Consider the following 25,287-nt stretch of genomic DNA (forward strand, 5'->3'; position numbering starts at 1 on the left):
TATTGTACAGCTTGGATTGTGTGTGTATTGTGTGGTTTTATGTTGTGTCCTCTGCTCATATGTGATTGGTTTGTGCAATTGTGTGCAGCTCGGTGGTACAGAAGGAAATCCAGTCAACAGAGGACAAAGATAGGGAGAGAGGGATAATACAATGCAGGGAGAGGAGGGCTTAACCCAGTCGACAGGCGGGATTTCCTGGCTGTTACCTCAGCTCACACATCCATGAGAGTGGTGGGATATTTACGGAAAGCACCTCTGTAAAGGGGGTGGATATTTCTTATATGCTACAGGGATTTACAGAGAAAATTACAATATAAACTGGGTGCCAAATAGAAGTTTTATAGTTTAAAGAACTTATTTTGACTCTTGTTGTTTTGATAAGCTATATAACTGTTGGCTATTTTATTTTTAATGAATTACTGTTATATGTGAAGCTCATAATCTTCATTGACATGTAAGGAGTTATCAGTGATGTTTTAGTGGGGCACACCGGTATTTTTACTGGGGCTCATTCAAGAGTATAACCTTTTTATTAAGTTTGGTTATTCTTTAAGTTTCAAAGTTTTACAGCTTTGAAATATTTTACTCTTCATCACAGCAATTTAACAGCCTGAGAAGACACAGAAGGAGGAGAATAACTGAAGGCCTTTGAAAATCCAGAACAACCACAAATTCTGGCTGGTTTGCAGACAGTGTTCAACTGTGCTATACCTGTTAGGATATTCATCACAGATGATTACAGCAGCCAGAACAGGAACCCGAGGGTAGTGTTTAATTTCCAGTTAAACAATGACTTCTAATATCTCAACACAGTCTCATTTGCAATTCGTAACTATTTTACATTTTGGAAAATTGGTGGCTAATTTGTTGCTCAAGAAACATTTATTATCAATGTCGAAAACAGTTGTGCTGCTTTATATTTTTGTGGAAGCTTTTTTTCAGGATTCTTTAATGAAACTTAAAAGAACAGAATTGATCTGAAATAGACATCTTTAGTAGCAATATAGGGCGTTATTGTCACTTTTGATCATTTGAATGCATCATTGCTTAATTTAAAAAAGCGGAATACACATTTTTATTTGTTGTTTCTGAATAATGTATATCCTCAAACATTAGAATACAGAGTTAATAAATAGGCTGCCATACTCCATGTATTACCCGTGGGAGCCTGCACAATGAACTTGAAACCATTAGCAACAGACAGGAAACATCATCTCAGAAGATGTTGTCAGAGCGGCAACATTCACATCTCGGAGTTAGCTCACCATCAGCCAGGATTTAAAATGGAACCAGATGATCCTGGTAACAGATCCCTTGCCACCGATTCCCACGGGACATGACATCACTATTAGCTCTGCTATTCTTAGCCTTCTTTCTGTGGATTCTCTGTGCTGCGAAAGAACGAAAATAGTGAATTCACGGCAACCAAGCCCTCAAAGTTCAAGGGAAAATTCTCTAGAGGGCGAAGCACGTCAGAGGTTAAAGAACTACTCGGTACATTAAGGAGACAAGTCCCAGCACATACCCTCATCTAACCGTTGCCACTGGTTAACAGACCACATTAAGGTAGACAGTGGCCCCAAAAGCATTTAGACACTTGTATGTATGTATGTCACTACATTTGCTACAAAAAAAAAATCTGCAAATAATTAGTCTTAGTCAGTTTCTCACAGCTGACCTTACTTAACCAGTTGGTCTCAAGATGATGGTGATTTTAGTGGATGTGTGAAGTTCACACAGGTGTCCTCTCAGAGCAACCTAGTGTTAGTTTAGTCTAAGTGATGTACTATAGGATGTATTATAGTTTTTATTAATATGTTGAATTTGAATTCAAGTTTCCATTTTATTTTTAATTCTATATAAAGTTGTAATAATTTAGTTGTGTGTTTTGTCATTTTTATTATTAAAATTTTTTTTTTTTTTAAATATGTCTGTATAGTTCTTATTAATTCTTATGTCAGTTTTAGTTATTTTAGTTCTTCAAGGTAAAGAAAGAAAATGAGAAGTGATGCCTTGGCAACTAGTTGTCATTAACTAAATGACTTCAGTTAATGTTTATTTTATTTCAAATAATGAATATGTTTTCTTAAAAGTTTTAGTTTTAATTTTAGCTGTAGTTATAATGATAATAACCCTAACCACAGGTGTAGTTCATCATATTAATTATCAACATGACCATTAGCATTTCACAACCACAAAGTGAGATACTTGTCTTCTTTCTGAACAGTATATCTATTGTTTTATCATTTAAAAAATACTTTATTTTGACTGTTTTGCTTGAAAAATGTGATTGTCCTATCTGTCTTTACAATAAGTAGCACTTTATTTATTGTTTTGCTATCTATATATATATAATAAAACCATGTGGTTGAAATCTCCAAATACTTATAGGAGTCAAAAAGAGGAAATTTTTCCATGTTTCCGTGTTTTGGTTTATTCCTTTATTTTTAGCCTCACTTTCATCGCTATTAGAGTCCACATGCCTCTAAGCCTGTCAATCATGTCAGAAGCTACATCTCAGGTTTCAGAGCCCATAAATCACCTGTAGCTCAAAATGAATGTGTGGCATATGCAGCGTTTGTCTGTTTTTCATATGTCGTACACAATGATCAGCCCTTTGGCTTCATGTCAGTTCTTCGAAACCAGAGCCAGCCTCCCCATCAGGGAAAAGGTTGGTGTCTCTCCACCACCTCTGATTAGGATGAGATAGTAAGTTAACAAAAACCAATGAGTGGACAGGGAAGAGAAACAGGAGGATTGGATAGACGATGTCTAATGGCGATAAGTAAAGGTGGAGAGGAGTGAAACGATGTGTACAATGTGGTGAGAGCGTGAGAGAGAGAAAGAGAGAGAAGAGGAGGAGAGAGTCAGGGAGGGAGGGACAAGCCAGCTTGTCATTGTGAAATAGTTGGGTGGAATACACGTGTGAACTGCAGTTCCTCTCTGCACTGCGCTGAATGGTGACCAGGAGACAGGACAGGAGGGGGAGGACTGACCAGCATGGAGCTTCACTCACCCAAAAAGAGCTGAATAAACAGTACAACACAGCACTGCAGCAAAGACAAGACACACACTGTGAAACACAGACAAAAAGACGCAAGAAAGGAAAGCAAGGTACCCTCTGGTGTTTTTGTGCGCTTGTGTGTGTAGCCATATAAAATGTGTTTGGGAATGTGACGACTGTTTTAAGTTGCACATTGTAGTTGTGTAAGTTAGTGTGTGGGGTGTGTGAGTGTGTGTGTGTTGCTACATCCAGAGATTTTGTTGCTGTCGAATTACAGTACTGAGGTGTCCAAAAGATTGAGAAAAAGATTGAGAAATTGAGAGAGAAATACAGAATACATGGTCAATACCAGCAAACCGAAGCTCTTGGCAGTTAGTTGGATATAGTGGAGTTTACTTCTGCATATTTTCTCAGAGGGAGAGGAACTTCACTGCCTGCTTTTGCATGAGGTAGCATGCCCCTTATAAGAGCATACGCTCTTCTACTTTTGTTTTGTCTCTTATACCTCCAGTTCTCGCACCATGGCTAAGATTAGAAGGCTTAGTGAGAATAAATGTTTTCAGGGAATGAGGGTGTAGACACTACATTCGCACGTGAATGCTGAAATGGGACTTGCAAGTACCTGATACAAAACACATGTGAGGCATCTTTGGAGAGGGAGTAATTGTAACTTTTCTCGGATTTCCCTGTTTCTATGGGTACTAAGAGAGACTTGATATAGACACAGTAGCTGAAGTGACTGCTGACTTCTGGGCATTTCTTCTATTACACAGAAGTGTGGCGTAATGGTTAAAGATATGGGCTGGTAATGAAAACTTTGTGGGTTCGGTCTCAATTTGTGCCCTCAACCCCAGGTTGCTCAAGATGGACTGGACCTGTAACAAGTGTACTGCAATTTGATTTTGATAACTCAACTAATTAATAAAAAGACGGTGACTGGGATTTGCCTAGTATAGGGCATTTTCCTGGATCCACATCCTAGAAAACATTCTAAACAGATCTTTGGGTTAGGACTGAGATTAAACATTAATTGAACATTATTAAAAATCTGTCTGTTTGATTTTATAGGTAGGTAATAGTTAGGAGTTAATAATAAGGTTTTAGATAAGAATAATATTTTAATAAAACTGCTTTGCTGCTTATTAATTTTTGGAAGAACTTTCAACCACCACATCAAAAGTCATGTGGTGCAACCAACATACAAAAACAACATAAAAACAGGATATTATATCATGGCCTTCTTGACTGTGTTTCAAGGTCAATAAGTCTTTTAAAATATCAAATGATTTGACATAATTGCATGACAAGGTAAGTTCAGGTTGTAAAATGTCATGTGGTGCAAATGTACAAAACTGATATTTATGAATTAGTAATTCATTATACCTTTAAAGAATATATTTGAAAAAGTATTTTAGATGAAGATACAGTGGGTACGGAAAGTATTCAGACCCCCTTGAATTTTTCACTCTTTGTTATATCTGTTTACACTGTATATACTGTAAATTTAAAAAAATGGTTTTGAAAGTAATAATTAGGATGTGTACATTCCCATGTATTCAAAGTGGTGCTACTTTATGGTTACACCACCTGACATTTTTGGAGACATTAAATGTAACTTTTTTTTTGTTTGTTTATAAAGTTTTTCAAAACTATATGAAACCAACATGAATATAAAGAGCACATTTCTAAGAACATGGCACATAAGGTTTAAACTTTTTTATATATATATATATATATATATATACATATATATATCTTGGACACTCTTATATGTCATTGAGCCACATATAATTTTCCCATTATTGCTTTAAGAATTCTAAATGTTCATGTTTCTCTCTTCTCTCTCTTGATGTTAAGGCAGGTGTTTTGAGTGGAATACGAGAGCAGTCAGAGGTCATTGGTCGTAGAATGTCCAGGAGCAGCTCTGTGGGGGATCTGGTGCCCAAAGACATTACTGAGGTCTTGGCCCTGCAGCAGGCCAGTAAGAAGAAACGGGGTTCATCCTTGGGCCGGGCTTTCAGCTGGTTCAAGGGCAGCAAACGCAAAAGGAGTCTCAGTAATGGGCATAGCAGGTCAGGAGGTCTATGTGGACGTTCTGGAGAGAGCAATACAGCCAAACAGATTCATGCCAGTGATGACTCAAAAGGTAAGAAAAACTCCTTGCTGGCTTCAGTACCTATAAATGCAGTGTATTTATAACCTGTTGGAATGCATATTACCGGGTATGTTTTTGAAGATTTGGATTAGTTGATGCTAATCAAAGATGCGTGATTTTGACCCTTACACAAAGGAAATATATTTATTTCTGTATGAATGATCCATATATTAAAAGGCTCTACTCTTCAGCACAATGAAAACCCCAAATACTCAGACATACCAGAAGCCCTTTTAAATTCCAAAATAATACAACATTAAACACTAACAGATCTCCCCCTATATTAATATTTTATTTCAAAACACATGAAATAACACTTAATTTTAAGGTTTACTCTCATTTAACAGTCAGAAGCAAAGCATGCTGGGAACTATAAATCTGCTGTAACTCATTCTGTGAATGTTTGTATATATCTGTGTACATATATTCACATTTAGATGGGAACATGTGTGCAATATATGTGCACAATAAAGGATGAAACTTTATAAATTTTACATGTAATGCTATTTTTGTCTTCATTTCTAAATAATTTTTATATATATCAACATATATAGCCATACATGCTCAATGCATATATTGTAGTATACTGAAAAATATAAGCGCTAGTTTCCCATATAAGGAAATGTATTATGTAATATATCACATTATATTTTGCAGTATATACCCATATATTTTTGTACCATAAGGGGATAGATTAAATGTTTTCAAAATACCATTTGGTTTTAGCCATGTTCTCTGGTGCCAGTCTGTCCAAACCTTAAACATGGAATTTCTTTCTTGTATCATTTGAAATGTTACCGCTGAAACATCACTTTTTCAAGCAGGATTTCGCTTCAATCACAAGGACATGTCTACTCTGGAATGACTTATCTGTTTTTTGTTGTTTCTTTTTGCTTTATGCCTTCCTACTTTACACTTGCTTTTGGGTTCAACTTTGCAAAGACAAAACAGCGCTGATGTGCTATAATGTGTCTCTGAGCACATCAGTGGCATTGTGTGGTGTTGTCACCGGTGAATGTTTTCTTAGGGTATCAGTTTGAATGTGACATAATAATAATTGTCGTATTCAGTATTGTATCATCCAGCAACTGTGGAAAAGTGAATTAATCCAATATGGCAGAGGTAGGCTTTACATTCAGGGTGTTAGGATGTTGTTCAATAATGATGTGTATGTGTGTGTGTGTCTATCTGTTTGATCAATAGGCATTCTCTTATGAACACCTAAATAGCCACCCACAACACGCTAGAACACAGCATTCACCTAGCAACACCCTAGCAACTATCCAAAACTTCTTAGCAATGCCCCAGCAACACCCTAACGCCATACACTTAAACAAAAACCTAGCAACCACTTAGATACACTTTAGTAACCACCCAGAACTTCCTAGCAACACACTATCAATGCCCAAGCAACTACCCAAGATAAGCTAGCAGCATCCTAACACCCTACACTTAAGAAAAAAACACTTATAAACACTTTAGCAACCCCCCAAAACTTCCTGGGAACACCCTAGCAACACCTTAGCAACTGCCTATATCTTCCTAGCAACACCCTATCAATGCTCAAGCAACCACCCAAGACAAGCTAGCAACATCCTAACAACCTACACTTAAGAAAAGTCCACTTAGAAATGCCACCCAGCAACCTCCTGGGAACACCCTAGCAACCACTCACAAGCTAGCACCACCCTAACAACCACCTACTCTTAATGAAAAACCTTGCAACCTCTTAGAAACACTCTAGCAACCACCCAGAACTTTGAGGAAACAACCTATGAATGCTTTAGCAATTACCTAGCAACACCATATCAACCATCTAAAGCGAGGTAGAAACACCCTATCCACCCACAAAACCCACCCACAACCACAATAACACCCTATCAATTACCTTAGAAATAAACAAAAAGTTAGAGAGAGATGTGCTGTAACTAGACTCTGCATGAAGGCCTCCAGCAGGAGGACTGAGGATCTCTGCCATCATGTGACATCTGCTCATAAGTCCCCGTGTGGAACCTAAGATTGTAAAAACAATATTGGACACTACATTCAGCATTATATCCCCAGCCTTTCTGCTACGTGGTCTTGGGAAAGTTTTGCAAAGCCGGTCCCTGAGGTCCTCTCGGACACTGACTTTTTAAAACCTGCTTAACCACTTTTATGTAGAGGTCCAACCAGAAGAGTAGAAGACTATGTAAAAAAGACTCAGATCCTGGAGTTTTCTCTTCCTGCCCCCACAAGTCTCACACTCCCTCTGTTACACTGAAAAAGCATGTAAACTATGAGTTGCCAGAGTCTGCGAGTTAACAGACACTTGGGACTTTATCTGGACATACACCGAGAATAACATGTCATTCAGAGTCTTCTAGTCTCATATTCTCTCTTTTGACTCCACGATTTATAGCATTTCTGGTCTTTATGAGAGGGAGACAAAGCCAAAGTGTGGAAAGGTCTGAGAGATACATAATTTTCTTTGCCTCATAATCTCTCTTTTTTAAAAATCTGTTTTCACAGTCTCCAACCCCAGAAAAGTACATTTAATTTTAATGAATGTGTACTTGTAGTGTACTCACATCTTAAAAAAAAAAATAATTGTTTTAATATTGTGTCATGCTTTAAAGAAGTACACTTGTTTTGATGTGTTGAATAACACTAAAGCACGTAATGTTATTTAACATTACATTTAAAATCAATATATTTTAAATGTACTAAATTGCACCTTCATCATTACATGTCTCATTACAAATATATTTAAATACACAAAATACAAGTTTCAATAGAAATTATATTAAAGCATGTTTTAGTTGCCATAAGTGCTTGTCAGAACATTCAACAGTAAACTTTATTCATATTTCAAAGAAAATAGAGTAAAATTACATATAAAGTTGTACTTAAGTCCTACACAAGTGAGTCATAAAACACTCTATAAAGTTCAGCTGATTGTATTTCATATTAATTTAAACTATAATACATTTTCATTTAATTGCAATTAAAATACCTTTAAGTGTCCAAAAACATTACATTCAGTTTGCATTTAAGTGTATTATTTTAAAGTATTATATAAAAGTTACTACATCTTTTACAGAAGATGATGTGAGTGGTGCTTCTCTGTGCTTGGTTGATAGCACACATTGCTTAGCAGTTTCTAGGGTGCTGTGTGTAGATGCTATAGGACATTGCTAGATGGTGACATGAAGGCACAAGGCCCACGAGACTCTATGATATTCCAGTCTACATACAGCTCGGGTCCTCCTTCAATGCAAGTCTTTAGGATTTGTGACATGCTGCTTCTTGTGGGCCCTTCCATAAACAAATCAGTTGGGCTGTCCTAATTCAGGACATTTCTGGGCTTCGTGGCTCAGCAATGCAGCACTAACTCCTTGCGTCACCCCTGTTTGACTGAGCTCAGCCTCTGTCTACCCCCCGCCCTCCAACCAGAGGGCTCTATCAGGTCCGGAAGCTTTTTGAGGGGTGAGATCACTGTGCATGGGATTCCCTCTAACGCAAAATATAGACACAGTAAACATTGATCCTTTATCACTCGAGTGAAAGCAGGGAAAACACAGAGCTGTGTCTCAGTTTAACCAAAGACAAAGCTGTGGATGTTTGGCCCTGTGGACATGTAAATTCTCTTAAAACATAAATGTTTTATAGTTGACATTTATATTATATTTGTGGCCACAAAAGTGAGTACACCCCTAAATGAAAATGTCCAAATTGGGCCAAAAGTGTCAATATTTTGTGTGGCCACCATTATTTTCCAGCACTGCCTTAACCCTCTTGGGCATGGAGTTCACCAGAGCTTCACAGGTTGCCACTGGCGTCCTCAAGCATTGATAGCAGAGGAGCAGATCCAGCGAGAGCTTGATGGGGCGACGCGAAATGAAAAAGTTTTTCAGGAGTCACGGCAATAGAGGCGGCGCAAATATAACGACATGTGAATAATCCCGCCCACTCTAAAGTGGTACTGAACTGCAGTGGAAATGCAAACCGAGCTGAGCCGAGCCGAGCCGAGCCATGCTGAGCCGTGCCGTGTCGTACCGTACTGAGCCATGCCGAGCCGAGTCGTACCACGCAGGGGGAGAGAAAATGGCTAATGGGGCCCAATTTGGACATTTTAACTTAGGGGTGTACTCACTTTTGTGGCCAGCGGTTTAGACATTAATGGCTGTGTGTTGAGTTATTTTGAGGGGACAGCAAATTTACACTCTTATACAAGCTGTACACTCACTACTTTACATTGTAGCAAAGTGTAATTTCTTCAGTGTTGTCAAATGAAAAGATATAATAAAATATTTACAAAAATGTGAGGGGTGTACTCACTTCTGTGAGATTACTGAGAAAGTTTCTGTAATTGAAGAAACATGTGGGACTCTTATCAAAAGTGTAGTGGAAATAAGAAAAAAGTGAAGAAGATTGTAGATTTAGCTGAACTGGTCATTCTTATTGTGGAGGCCAGACATCTGTTAACGATGATCACAAATGCCAACATAGAATGATGACTTGTGGTCAAACAGAGGAGGGTTGAATGAAACATGAGCTTCCTGTAATAGCTCTGAAATAAAGAACATGTGAATGTTTAATGGCGTTTAGAGACACTGATATACATTCCAACACACATCACAGAAACACAAAAGAACAGAGTGACAAAAGACAGTAATTTAATGTTCCGAGCGCTTCCCTGTCGAGAGAACGATTAAAGAGCACAAGAGGTCAGAATGGAAAACTGTGATAGACATTACGGTTAAAAATGTCTTGCAGAGTAGATGCATATGATGACAGGTTTTCACAAGAAGTATATTTTGTGTTGCTGAGAAGATTGTGAAGATAAGTAGGCCTTTACAAAATATACAGCCACCGAATTCCACAGAAAACGCTGCAGATTTCCACAGAATTGGAACACCAGTCATTCAAGTTCAACACATGCATGATCATTTAAAAAATACATTTGCTTATTAAAAAGTTATCTGCAGTACTTGATTCTGATTGGTCAATCTTAGCATTTTTAAATAAAATATTTTTATATAATGTCCACTAAATGAACTCTTGATTCTGTCTGACATACAGTACATTTACATTACAGTTGTAAATCACTTTGAAATATCACTTTGCCTTATTATTTCCAAACTAGTAACAGCATCTTGTACTGTTTGTAAGCTGTATTTTGACTCAAAAATCCTTTTAGTGCACTGGAATGCTAAAAAATATTATTAAATATTAATGTACTCTGAAGTGTAACAGCTTCTCTGCTTCGTGTCATGGCCGCATTACTAACTCAGGTGTGCATTAATAATCAATAATGAATTAGTTTGGAGTCAATTATTCCGACCAAAAAGAGTATAGTATTATCAGCTATGTTCAACACATTTTACAACATGTAAAGCCACAATTCCACAGTTTTTTCTTGTATAAAATGTGGGGAAAGGCGTGTATCAATTTAAATAATAATACGTACAGAGAATATCAGCCTGAATAATAAACTGGGGTATAAGACCCACAGTTACATGACTTTACACATGCACACACACACACACACACACACACACACACACATATATATATATATATATTTGGAGTTCAAAAATGTTTCCTTATTACTATCATGTTGAAAAACTTGTGCTGCTTAAAACGCCTGTGGACAAATTTTTTCAGGATTCTTTGATCGTTACTTCACTGTCACTTTTGATCAATTTAATGCATCCTTGCTGAATAAAAGAATAAATTTCCTTCATCAAAAAAATTCGTAATGACCGCAAACTTTTCAACTGTAGTGTATTTTCATTAACTCTATATACTACTCTGTAAAATAGTAAATTTTAGGCGTGTATCAATTTAAATAATAATATGTACAGAGAATATCAGCCTGAATAATAAACTGGGGTATAAGACCCACAGTTACATGACTTTACACATGCACACACACACACACACACACACACACACACACACATATATATATATATATTTGGAGTTCAAAAATGTTTCCTTATTACTATCATGTTGAAAAACTTGTGCTGCTTAAAACGCCTGTGGACAAATTTTTTCAGGATTCTTTGATCGTTACTTCACTGTCACTTTTGATCAATTTAATGCATCCTTGCTGAATAAAAGAATAAATTTCCTTCATCAAAAAAATTCGTAATGACCGCAAACTTTTCAACTGTAGTGTATTTTCATTAACTCTATATACTACTCTGTAAAATAGTAAATTTTCTGTGCATCCTTCGCTTACAAGTTCCAATCAGCCAAGTCGTCTCAAGCGTCTCAGTGTTTGTGGTTTTCATTATGTAACTCACGGTAATGGATACACCTGTTGACAGGTTTGTTTCACCGTTTACTGCAACAAAAAACTTGCCCTCTCTCACCTTCTTCCAGCCTGTGCGTGAAAACAACCAGGCAACTTACTGACAGCTTATGAACAGCCTCTCACTACGGTCTTAATTTACATAAGAAAGCATTAAGTCTTTTTCTTATTACCACAAACCTGTCAGGGAGACTAAGGCACGCTTCTCCCACACCTCTTTTAAAGTCAAGATAAGTGGGATAAAACAAAGTCGCTAATCCCTTTGCAGTAAGATTTACATAGCTTCAATACATTATCTGACTGCTGAACCTTTTACGCGGACTGTTTAATGTCTGCTGTAGCCGTGATGTTGGTGTGGTGAAACATGAACTCTGACAGCATTAATGGATGAAATTGCAGTTTAGCGCTCCAGAGAGAAAGTACAGGAATAAGGAGAGTCTAAAAGAAGCTGCCAAGGTCATGAACAAGTTCTCTGACCTCAGTCAGGGTCATGACAGTTACACCCAACTGTCCGACAAACACACCAGCTCAACAAGGGGTTCTGACACACCCACACTTTGCTGTGAAACCAGATAACAGTATGGGGACATTTCCTGTTGTCATGACAGCCAGCCCATGACCTCTTGACCTACTTATCTCTTAATTTAGATCTATTAATACCATTGAAGGTGAAATAAACCATTGTCTATCAGTTATTTCTGTAATGCGATTGGAACTTGATATTATTTTGTTGCTTTTCATATTCATTTTAATGTCTATAATTTAAAAAATATATATTTTGTTAAATTATTGCTGTAAGCTTTATTATCTTGGCTTTAAAGGGATAGTTCACCAATGAAAGCATTGTTTACTCACCCTCATGTCTTCCAAACTTGTATGACTTACTTTCTTCAATGGAATGGACAAAATGAGATAATTTAATGGTGAATTCAATACTCTGACAATACATTGTGAATTTAACACTAAATAAAGCACCCAAAAGTATCAACAAAAAGAATGTTGTTCAGCGTAAAAAACAGAAATCAGAAAGCGTTTCTTCTGCTGCTCTTGCAAAGCAACATAAATGTGCTTTCCACCACCTACAGGACGAGTGTGCGCAGGATGGCATGAGAGAGTAATATTTATCAAGTTGGCTTGTGCGTTTTATGTTTTGCTTCAGAAATGTGACGTAATTTCTGGTAAGGGAGCATAGTGAGCCTTGATGCTCACTGGTTTTTGCAGTGCATTGTGGGATTTTTCAGGGAGCAAACGTTCCAGGGCACTGGAAGGAATTTACGATTGAGACAGCCCTTAAAATGGCCCACTAGCTGATCAGTGCCCTCACTACTGAACTAGGGAGCTGATTGAGACGCACCCGATGACTTGGTGGTACTCACAGACAAACTTTTTTCTAAGCAACAGTGAATAGCAAAGGAAGATGTCTCTCTTGTTTCTGTTGGTATTACTTGATAAACACATAGCAACTACAAAAATCTGTTTAAAAACTGCCTTTTTTCTGTTGTTTTGGCCATTTTGCTGCTTTGTGAACCATAGTATCCGAGGTAACCGCGGTATTTCTGCTTCTCTAAAAGGGCCACCTACTGTCAGAGAGTGATTTTGCATTTCCATTCAGCCTGTCTGCTGTTTTTTACACATTTAGGTATATTCATTTATATTGGTGTGAACAGGCCTTTACTCTGCATTGCTGTCTAGTTCCATAACAAAAAAGGAAAGTTATTTCAGAGGTAGATAAGAACAAACTTTTTTATAAAATATTGCCAAGACAACATTTTTTATTTTGAATAATGTGCACTGAAGAGTTGTGCACAATAAAACCAAGAACATAAAGTAAACAGGATCAATTATGATTCCATGTTGACATAATAAAATAGACTGATAGCCAAAGCTTTCATAAAAAGATGATGGAATTTGATTCATACCCTTGCGAAAGTTAAAATGACTGCTAACCATGCTGGATTTCAGAAGCATTAAAGAAGTATACTTCTCGACATGTCAAAAAGCTAGTGCGTCATCACTTAGAGACAAACATCACACTATAGGCATGAATGAGGAATGAATTCAGTCCGCTTTTGTTATGAAGCACAACACTTTTAGCTTTTCACCGACAGCTTTCTCACACCTTGTGTTTTGCTTTGTCTCCTTCCACCTAGTTGAAGCTGAGATAAAATTATACTGAATCTCTTTTCATTTCCTATAATGGATCTCGCCTTGACCTTGAGTCTCTTCTGCCTCTTTAGCCTCTTCATAACTCTGAGCTGGCATGCTAGGAATGAAGACAGAGAACAATGAAAACACAGATATACTATGAAGGTTTAGGCTGTGCTACTTCTAAGATTTGCTTTTCCTTCCTTTATAACTTGCAAAGATGAATTGTTCTGAACAATTAAAAATGGAGGAAATAATAAGCAGAAAATATATAAATGTATATAATTTAATATAGTTTATATAAATACCATTTATATATCATTGTCGTTTCTTTTCTCCAAAAATCAACAGGATTTAAAATGTGATGTTAAAATTATGTGATATTAATATACAGTTCAATAAACAAAAACATGACGGTGTTTTGTTTCTGAATGAATCAACCTTTAAATGATTCGTTTCAATCGCAATGACTCTAACAGTGACTTGCTGCCACCTACTGGTGGTTTAAATTTCACATTTAAATTTTTTTAATAATTTCAAATGTCAGTATTCTACGTTTTTTGTTTACAATATCAAAACATTATCTATGCATTTGTAACTGCAGGTTAAAGCATCCCATGTTCCTCTGAGCTGCATTAAACAGTGTGACATCTAAATGTCACTTCAGATGCAACTTGTTTCCTCTGCATTGTATTCTATTTATTTGTGGATCATAATCTATTTATTTGGAATCAAGCAACAATTCTATCTCCATACTGGTCAGTGGTCTAATAATGCATGAGCCAGCAATGCTTGCCAAGTTGTGTTCACCTTCAGCCACTAGAGGGCAATGTGGAACAAAACGCTCATTTCCCTCCACAGCATTAACGTGCTGTTTCAAGATCATTTGTCATATTTTTAAATGTTATATACATACAGTTTTCATCACTTTTAGCAAATTTGTGGTTAAATTGTCCTGTGGTGCGACAAAAAAAAACAAAAAAAAAATATTAAAATACAAATAAATACAAATGTAATCCCCACAATTAATGTGTTTGCATGTATAATATTTTCACTTCAGGACATATTTTATCAAATAATTTAACATAAAACATTCATAATATTTATTCTTAACAAACAGAACATAATTCCACATTTTACAGTGTCTATGTGATTTCCTTGTCCGAGATGGAAAAATACTGAAGAGTGAAAGCAAAACGCTTTACTTGAATTCTCATATGAATTCGCCTTCTGTTAGCATGTCACTGAAAACACAGTTCCATGAGTGTTTCAAAACTTCAAATGTCTTTTCAACTTCAAAAGACAGAAAAGAAAAGGCATTGTCATGGCAACCAAATGCATTGTAAGCTGATAAGACTGAAAGGCATTCTACCATTCAAGTATGAAAAAAGTCAGTGAACCTGACAGCTGAAACCAGGGCTGCGTTCAGCCCCGACAAAAACGGTGCAAAACGGTGATGCGTTGAACACCCTGTTCTGATGACGCAAGAGTTGCAACTATGCAGCTGAGAAGGCCATTCTTTGTGTTCTTTTTGAAGAATTTTCGGAACCTGATGAAATCGGTATAAATACGTGTTTAATACTGCAAAATACGCTCGATGGTACAGTCACTGCCCTTACCCTCCAGAATAAAAGAGAACACTGTATAGTTCGAACACTGGATATGGACCAGAAGACATTACATTTACTAAATTATATTTAGACAGACTTAAAGAAGTTCCAGATCTATACTTGTGCCCTTATTATTTTAGTTATTTTGCCTTTAGTGTAAATAAACATGTGCAAACAATATACTTGCTCTCATGAATTTATTTGGATGTTAATTACATTGTGCCAGCTGTCTCTTTAATACCGCGTGGTTTATATACATATGTTGCTGCTGATTGGGCTGACATGTTTGACACACCCACCAAACAAGAGAAAACGCATCTCAAACCCTGTTGCACACCGTTTCCAGGAAACATGTCATTCGATCCGGAAACCGTAGCAAAACGGTGCACACCGGTTTGAGCTTGAACTTGCCCCAGGACATACCTACATTTCTGTAGAGAATTACTGGGACACGAGGACAGACCTCATGAAAATAGGACCATCATGGCTAAAGGCCTGTTCAGACCAAGGATGATAACTATAAAGATAACTATGACTATGAAGTTTTAAACATTGTTCTAATAGACCAATTATAGGTTTGTAAACATTTAGGATGCGCGCGCATCATGGTTGCAGAAAACCCGGGAGAGATAGCCTTTACAGCTAGAGAATTTCATGGATAGGGTACAAAATAGTTAGGTTTAAAAAGATTATAAATTATATTGATTAGATGTCAATTTCAAAATGTTCTCCGCATATTACAAGAGCTTGTTACCCAGCGATAAGCACTGTTATTCAACTAAATTGACGTTAGAGAGTGCGAATAGATCCGAAACTCCGAAACAGGTTTTTGTGGGCAGAGCCTATCTGGAGGCAGAAAATTAGGGTTTTCAAGTGGCAGTCTATGGAGCCATGGAGCCATGGAATAAAAAAAAAGGTAAATTTGATTTTATATTTCAAAATTCTGACTTTATTCTCGCAATTCCGAGATTATATCTCACAATTCTAATAAGGAAAAACAACTCCTCATTCTCTTTTTTCCCCTCGGCTCTTCTGGCTTTTTTCCCCTCAGATTTGACAAACTCAATATTTTTGAGTTAAGTCGAGTTATAAAGTCCGAATTAGGAGATATAAACTTGCATTTGCGAGAAAAAAAGTCAGAATTGTGAGATAAAATAAATAAATGTTATTTAAAAATGTTAATAGTAAGGTTTAAATAATATGTCTAATAGTAAGGTTTAAATAATATTTCATGCTGTAACTGCAGGGCTAATACAGTACGTCCCCTATGAACAGCATATGTGAATATTATGTAGACATATTGTTTAAATCGAATTTATGCTTTAAAAGTAGTGTAATCATAACAGTTTTCATTCATAGTGTGCCAATTTAAACATCTACGTTTAGATTCAAATGGCGTCTTTGACAGACAGTATTCTATAAAAATTATTTGCATTCCGATCTTGACACAATTAATGTGTTTGCATGTATAATATTTTCACTTCAGGACATATTTTATCAAATAATTTAACATAAAACATTCATAATATTTATTCTTAACAAACAGAACATAATTCCACATTTTACAGTGTCTATGTGATTTCCTTGTCCGAGATGGAAAAATACTGAAGAGTGAAAGCAAAACGCTTTACTTGAATTCTCATATGAATTCGCCTTCTGTTAGCATGTCACTGAAAACACAGTTCCATGAGTGTTTCAAAACTTCAAATGTCTTTTCAACTTCAAAAGACAGAAAAGAAAAGGCATTGTCATGGCAACCAAATGCATTGTAAGCTGATAAGACTGAAAGGCATTCTACCATTCAAGTATGAAAAAAGTCAGTGAACCTGACAGCTGAAACCAGGGCTGCGTTCAGCCCCGACAAAAACGGTGCAAAACGGTGATGCGTTGAACACCCTGTTCTGATGACGCAAGAGTTGCAACTATGCAGCTGAGAAGGCCATTCTTTGTGTTCTTTTTGAAGAATTTTCGGAACCTGATGAAATCGGTATAAATACGTGTTTAATACTGCAAAATACGCTCGATGGTACAGTCACTGCCCTTACCCTCCAGAATAAAAGAGAACACTGTATAGTTCGAACACTGGATATGGACCAGAAGACATTACATTTACTAAATTATATTTAGACAGACTTAAAGAAGTTCCAGATCTATACTTGTGCCCTTATTATTTTAGTTATTTTGCCTTTAGTGTAAATAAACATGTGCAAACAATATACTTGCTCTCATGAATTTATTTGGATGTTAATTACATTGTGCCAGCTGTCTCTTTAATACCGCGTGGTTTATATACATATGTTGCTGCTGATTGGGCTGACATGTTTGACACACCCACCAAACAAGAGAAAACGCATCTCAAACCCTGTTGCACACCGTTTCCAGGAAACATGTCATTCGATCCGGAAACCGTAGCAAAACGGTGCACACCGGTTTGAGCTTGAACTTGCCCCAGGACATACCTACATTTCTGTAGAGAATTACTGGGACACGAGGACAGACCTCATGAAAATAGGACCATCATGGCTAAAGGCCTGTTCAGACCAAGGATGATAACTATAAAGATAACTATGACTATGAAGTTTTAAACATTGTTCTAATAGACCAATTATAGGTTTGTAAACATTTAGGATGCGCGCGCATCATGGTTGCAGAAAACCCGGGAGAGATAGCCTTTACAGCTAGAGAATTTCATGGATAGGGTACAAAATAGTTAGGTTTAAAAAGATTATAAATTATATTGATTAGATGTCAATTTCAAAATGTTCTCCGCATATTACAAGAGCTTGTTACCCAGCGATAAGCACTGTTATTCAACTAAATTGACGTTAGAGAGTGCGATAGTCTAATAGATCCGAAACAGGGATGACGGTTTTTGTGGGCAGAGCCTATCTGGAGGCAGAAAATTAGGGTTTTCAAGTGGCAGTCTATGGAGCCATGGAATAAAAGAATAAAAAAAAAGGTAAATTTGATTTTATATTTCAAAATTCTGACTTTATTCTCGCAATTCCGAGATTATATCTCACAATTCTAATAAGGAAAAACAACTCCTCATTCTCTTTTTTCCCCTCGGCTCTTCTGGCTTTTTTCCCCTCAGATTTGACAAACTCAATATTTTTGAGTTAAGTCGAGTTATAAAGTCCGAATTAGGAGATATAAACTTGCATTTGCGAGAAAAAAAGTCAGAATTGTGAGATAAAATAAATAAATGTTATTTAAAAATGTTAATAGTAAGGTTTAAATAATATGTCTAATAGTAAGGTTTAAATAATATTTCATGCTGTAACTGTAGGGCTAATACAGTACGTCCCCTATAAACAGCATATGTGAATATTATGTAGACATATTGTTTAAATCGAATTTATGCTTTAAAAGTAGTGTAATCATAACAGTTTTCATTCATAGTGTGCCAATTTAAACATCTACGTTTAGATTCAAATGGCGTCTTTGACAGACAGTATTCTATAAAAATTATTTGCATTCCGATCTTGATATCAAAAGGCACAAAAATATTTTTTTCTTTTACTCCATGGATTTTACCCATTTATCTCCACTTGTTCCCAGTGTTTTTCTGCAACCACTATGCGCGCGCAGCTGCAAGTGACATAACTGTGACGTCTACTCTGAATTGGTCTATATACTGTGAGAATAAGGAAGTCCACATCACAGCTATAATGATAAAAAATACAGAAGAATGATATCATTGAAATCCCTTTCAGAGCAAATTTTCCTTGATTAAGATAAAAACATTCACAACCAATCAGAATCCACCTGATTTAACATTTTGAACATTTAAAGCGACAGACAACAAAACCGCAGTATGAACTTATAATGAACAGAATGTTATCATTCTTACATTTTTGCAGTCATCATTCTTGATGCTGAAGAAAAAGGCCTAACAGGACCAGGATGTCTTGTCATCATATTTATGTAATACTCTACTTTCTGTAACATCAGGCTTGGCAGTATTTCATACGAAGAACATATTTAAAATGCACTCAGCTTCTGCCTGGAAGGAATTCGTTTAGTGCAGACTTGAGGTGCAGTTCTAACATGTACCTCCTGAACACACAGCATATGAAATGGCTCTCACACATATACACATGCTTACTCATGCACAGATGGGGGTCTTAATCTGTTACATTTCTAGATGTGCAAGAAAAAGAAAGTTCACCTTGACAACAGGAGCCATGACCTGCTAATTAATATTGTCGTCATAACTGTATGACTAACTCTAAACAGCAGTGAGCAGGCTGTTGTATTAGCATGATGGCTGTTGGTGAATTTTACCAGTGAGGTATAGAAGCCATGTTAACTAAAAGGCCTGATCCTAATTGGCCTATCATAGCATTAAGATATTTATGAATAATGGATTTGAAAATATGTCAGTCTTCTGCTAGAAAATATAACAACATGTTATTCTATGGGTGCTGTGCAGTGATACAGACAGTAGCTGGTGGATCAGTATTTTGTTTCAGTTACTATAGTGCAGGAATTTTATAACCAAGGGGAAGCTATGTGGTTCAGAAAATTAGAAAGAAAAAACAAAACATTTTTTTTAGGGCTGTCAAAGATCACATGATGAATATTATGATGATGATTGAACTGAAAAAAACTGCTTTAGCATGATATTTATTTTGAAAGTACCAAATCATTTCAAAATAGAACATTACTTTTAAACTCAAAAATATTTAGGTTTAAATTTAAGGTTAACTGAATAAATGCAATTGTTTTCACATTAAACAGATTTATGGGGATTCAAAGCCATTTGAATAAATGCATTTTGAAAATATGACGATTTCAATTAAATCAGAGAGATGCAAATAGTTCATCATAATCTATGACATGATTTTTTTCGAGTGCAGAAACCTTACACTTTTCTCACTGATTTCATTTATGCATAACTGACATATGCATCATATTAAGTTTATTAGTTGGTTTATCTTAAAACTGTGTAATCAAGATGGATGGAAATATTATATTCAATTCAAATACATAAATCTTTATAAATGAAAATATACACGTTATAGTATGCATTTGAATACAGTGCCATTTTTGTCATACTTGGCATTTTGACAAAGCTCTAAAAATAAAGCAATTCAGTATGCAAAACAATGTAAAAAAGTAAAATGTTTTTAGCTGTGAAAAAGTTTCTTATGAAAAACTGAACTATGACATTAAAACAACTGACACACTTTTGTCACTTCAGCAGTGATGAATGAAGCAGGCGGCAGGTAAGAAGCCAGTAATATCACTACACCTTCAGGGCATTATATTCCTGTCAGGTGAAATTCCTCACTTCACATCACAAGCCTCTAAAATATCGTAGCGTGTCCCAGAGCTCATTCGCAGGTTCAGGAATAAATGCAATTGTTTTCACATTAAACAGATTTATGGGGATTCAAAGCCATTTGAATAAATGCATTTTGAAAATATGACGATTTCAATTAAATCAGAGAGATGCAAATAGTTCATCATAATCTATGACATGATTTTTTTCGAGTGCAGAAACCTTACACGTTTCTCACTGATTTCATTTATGCATAACTGACATATGCATCATATTAAGTTTATTAGTTGGTTTATCTTAAAACTGTGTAATCAAGATGGATGGAAATATTATATTCAATTCAAATACATAAATCTTTATAAATGAAAATATACACGTTATAGTATGCATTTGAATACAGTGCCATTTTTGTCATACTTGGTATTTTGACAAAGCTCTAAAAATAAAGCAATTCAGTATGCAAAACAATGTAAAAAAGTAAAATGTTTTTAGCTGTGAAAAAGTTTCTTATGAAAAACTGAAGTATGACATTAAAACAACTGACACACTTTTGTCACTTCAGCAGTGATGAATGAAGCAGGCGGCAGGTAAGAAGCCAGTAATATCACTACACCTTCAGGGCATTATATTCCTGTCAGGTGAAATTCCTCACTTCACATCACAAGCCTCTAAAATATCGTAGCGTGTCCCAGAGCTCATTCGCAGGTTCAGGAGAGGAAGAATCAACAGAATTCAGATGAGCTGAATCACATGGGAAGATCGAGGGTGTGAGTCTTGTCATCTATGTTTCCACATATGTGGAATAAACGATTTAAAAAGGTCATGACTTTTTAAAGACTGAACTAGGGAAATGTTTTGGGGGGTATATCCCAGTCAAGTTTTCACACACAAAATCAAAACAAAATGTTTTAAATATATGTGTATTTTAGGAGAATTATGATATGATGACAGTTAAGCACATGTTCTCTCCAAATTGTCATTACATCAGTGAAATAAATAAAGCAATCTAATTTATATAGCATAGTAATAAAATAAAAATTAAATTAAATTAAAAAGTTAAGTTAATGGCTGTGCAACAAATGCTACTATGATATATAATACAGGTAATGTGTAATACTATTTAAATTGCTAAAGCTCTAAACTAGACTATATTATGGAAGCTTGTTTCCACCACAGGATTAATAAATAATAATAATAATAATAATAATCATAATAAGCAATTCTCACAGTTCTGTGAATTCTGTGATATAAACTATAATTGCAAAAAATAATTAAAAAATTTGAATTGTGAGATGAAGTCGCAATTACTTTTTTATATTGTTTTATTCCATGGCAGAAACAGACTTTCATAAATACAAAAATAAATAAATAAATAAATACTACTACTACTACTACTAATAATAATGATAAAAGTAATAATAAAATACGAAAAACAACAACAACAAGAAAAAAACAGTAACTACAAAAATGTAATAGTCTCCTTTTGTCTTTAGGCTAATACTAAAAATAGCTTCTTTTTGCAATATTTCTTTGGACAATTCTTAACAGCTTTCATAAGATTGACCCACCTATGGTTTAGGAAAACATTTTGTGGATGGATTCATTGGGATTTAGTGAATAAAGTCAAAGGAAATAAAAGCAGGCATCCATGCAAACAGAGGTATGAACTGCCTAAGGCGAGATCTATAAAACAGACAGAGGAAAAAGTGAGAAACAATACAGTATATATTCAAATATGTGAATCCTGATAGCTAAACTGCATCCATTAAACAAGTGTGAGTGTTTTAATGTGTGTTTGTGTGTGTATGAGTGGCTGAAGCAAGCACATCCCTCCTTCCTCACATTCCAAGTGGCTGGAGTGAGCTGTGACTGATCATCGCAGAGAGCGGTGTGGTCTGAACAACAGAGGCGAGGAGGGAGGGTCTTACACACACACACACACAGGGATCACATGCACAGCAGAGAGCGGGACATCTCTGTCCCTGCTGTGGCAGCTGGAGCGCTGAGCGTGAACAGGAATATACAGGCATTGGAAGGAAGAGGAAGAGAGAGAGAGGAGTGAAGCAAAGGTCCATATGTGGCAGTCCGGTGGGTCTGGGGAGTCTAGAGCCGCTGGGGCCTGAGATCAATGCCATGGGGAACTCCAACAGCAAGAAGAAAACCCATGCTAGCCTTACCATCAGTCACCGCACTAACAAAGTAAAGTCCATCTGGCACTTTAGACATGTGGATAAATATAAAACAGGTAGGAAAAGATGGGAAATGCTGTATTTTGCTATTTATTTAGTATTGCCCAGCTTAGATACTCAGAATAAGTTGTCTTGCCGTGCTTTACTTCTCTAGATTTTATTTGATAAGTGTGCTGATTTGAGATGAATGGGTGAATAAAAGAAAAACAATAAAAAGATCTTTCATTGAAAACCCATATTGATTGATAAAAAATGTGATATGGACAAAACGTACTGTGATGGTATCATGGTATCAGATGGTAATAGCATGGTACTATGATATAAAGTGTTTCATAGCATTCCTTCTGAATCAGGGTTATTATCATTAACTAAAACTGAAACCAAAACCATGTACTGCATTACTTGAAATAATGTCAAAAACTATGACAGTATGTGAGACAGTGTGGCTGAAATGATCAGATATATTATTAAAAGTAATAATAAAAATAAATGAAATAAATAGTAATTTCTAATGCCTACACGCGTCCAACAGTCCATGGTAGTACCATCTTACTTTTGGTGTCTTTCTGTTAATGTGGGAATGCGGAATCCTATCAGTATAGGAGGGAAGAGATCCAGGTGTCTCTTCCTGTGTTCCAGTGAGTTGTTTCAATGGCTGGGGAGGTTTGGGAGTGTTATTGAAATGGAAAATGCTGTAAACCCTTCAAAAATCTATAATTTACGGCTTGTTTTCCTCAAATACCCTGCAATCACGGCTCTGTTATTAAGCTTTCAGACTTTCTGTTTTGTGCAACCTCTCATTTTCCAGCATGCACAACAGAGGAGGTCTTTGACTAAATGTTTGGTACTAATGTGCATCAGTATCTGCAAGCTTCTGTGACTTCAGGCTTTGACTGTTTGAGTTGCTCATCCCAGTGAACCAGTCATTTAAAATCACAGGGGAATGGCAGTGCTGAGACACCGGACAGAAAAGTAAGTCAAAAAGAGCTGCTGTTTACAGAGATGAACAAATTAGTGGTTTAAATATTTAGAGGAAAATAAGTGTTCTTGTAGCTGAGCTCCACCTTGTGTGCAACAGACTATTCAACCGGAGACTCTCATGGACCTTGAGACATTAGTGATGTTAGAGATTGATAGATGGACGTTGGATAGTGGAGAATGAGTTCTCCTCATCTCATCAATGCCTGAGCTGCAGGAATCAAGTCATGCACTGGAGAATCAGGGCTCAGGGTGAGAAATCCAATATGTTAGATCTCTCTCCATGGTCACGTGAATGATGATTAACACTGGACATAACTCTGACAGATCGCTCATCCCAGTGAACCAGGCTGCAGTTCCAGTGGAATTGGGGGAGGGTCTGCAGACTGCTGCAGGAAGTAGGAACTGAAAAGAAAGGCTGAGCTATAGACCTTTCTTGTGATAATACACTTGTCTTTGCTGCTACGGTGGAATGTGTTTCTCAGAGATTTTTCAGGCGTCTTAGAGAAGATAACACTCATTGCATTAGTTTGCTCAACAAAAATTATGTATCCACAGTGAATGTTCAACTAGATTCAATGTATCATTGTATCATATTTAAATCCAGCAGGGAATCTTTTCAGAACATTCTGTAAAGGTTCACTCAAATGTTAAAGACAAAATGTTCTTGCAGTAATGTAACAGAATAGGACATATACAGAGTTCTGGCATGAGACTCTAGATGGCGCAGTCCGATAGGTCTAACTCAATCTGACCTAATGACATCATTATCACATGGCACAGCTGATTGGTTCTCTCCTGTATCGGTAGCCAATGAGCTCGCTGCTCAGCATAAGACTTACCGTAGCAGTTGCAGCTTGCAGCTCCACCTTCCCCAGCTCCACCTGTATAGATCTGCTACGAGGTGACTCATGTATGCTATATGGGGGTTATTTCATGTATGTTATATTTGCAGCAGCAATATTTCTTACATGCTCACAGCTGCATGTTGTGGATGTATTGGCAGTAGCAAGTCTCGGTACTTGCTCTGCCGCAGCAGCGTAGCAGATCTATTTCACCAAGACCAAATACATTAACATTGTCATGTACATTACCATGTAAATCCCTCCGAGAGTTGTCATGGCAGAATTCTATTTTAACATTCTTTTAATGTTTCCGCATAAAATGTTCACACAACCAAAGAAAAACTTAGTTTTTTTTCAGTTGTAATTCTTAAAACATTTATTTATTCATTCACTTACTTACTTACTTACTTATTTACTTGCTTACAAATTAATGTTTTGAATGTTCCAGAACTTTTGGACGTAACATTTTTACAACTTTTTAATGACACAAAATTGTTACCTGGGAAGAAGCAATGCAAACAATAGTGACCATTTTAAATCCACAATTTAATTGCTGCCATGGTTTGGTAAATTTTTTATTTGATATTAATCGAAAATATTTTTCCTCAAAGACAAAAATATACAAATTATATATTTTCAATAAAACAATATATTTTCTTTAGATGTACACCTTTTTTTGGCTTATTACAACTAAATTATGAAAGTAGAATTTTTTCTTCTTTCTTAAGATAAAACTAAAAAAAATTTGTCAATCAGTTTAATTTAGTATTAAT

General features: G+C 36.1%; 1 protein-coding gene across 5 annotated transcripts in view; it reads left to right on the top strand.

Moving 5' to 3' along the window:
• The first annotated feature begins 2,896 nt into the window (after positions 1 to 2,896).
• LOC107568804 (uncharacterized protein KIAA1522 homolog) overlaps positions 2,897 to 25,287 on the top strand; it is a 46,174-nt gene continuing 23,783 nt past the window's right edge. For 4 of the 5 annotated variants that reach the window (XM_016254793.1, XM_016254790.1, XM_016254791.1 and 1 more), the window contains exons 1-2: positions 2,897 to 3,114; positions 4,866 to 5,150. In XM_016254793.1, coding sequence (XP_016110279.1) covers positions 2,958 to 3,114; positions 4,866 to 5,150 — 442 coding nt within the window. In that variant the 5' untranslated portion in view covers positions 2,897 to 2,957. Of the gene's footprint in view, positions 3,115 to 4,861; positions 5,151 to 25,287 lie in introns of all 5 variants that reach the window. The other variant, XM_016254794.1, reaches the window with a different exon arrangement.

This window comes from Sinocyclocheilus grahami, unplaced genomic scaffold (genome assembly GCF_001515645.1).
Source record: "Sinocyclocheilus grahami isolate Dianchi unplaced genomic scaffold, SAMN03320097.WGS_v1.1 scaffold1281.1, whole genome shotgun sequence".
Lineage (NCBI taxonomy): Eukaryota > Metazoa > Chordata > Actinopteri > Cypriniformes > Cyprinidae > Sinocyclocheilus > Sinocyclocheilus grahami.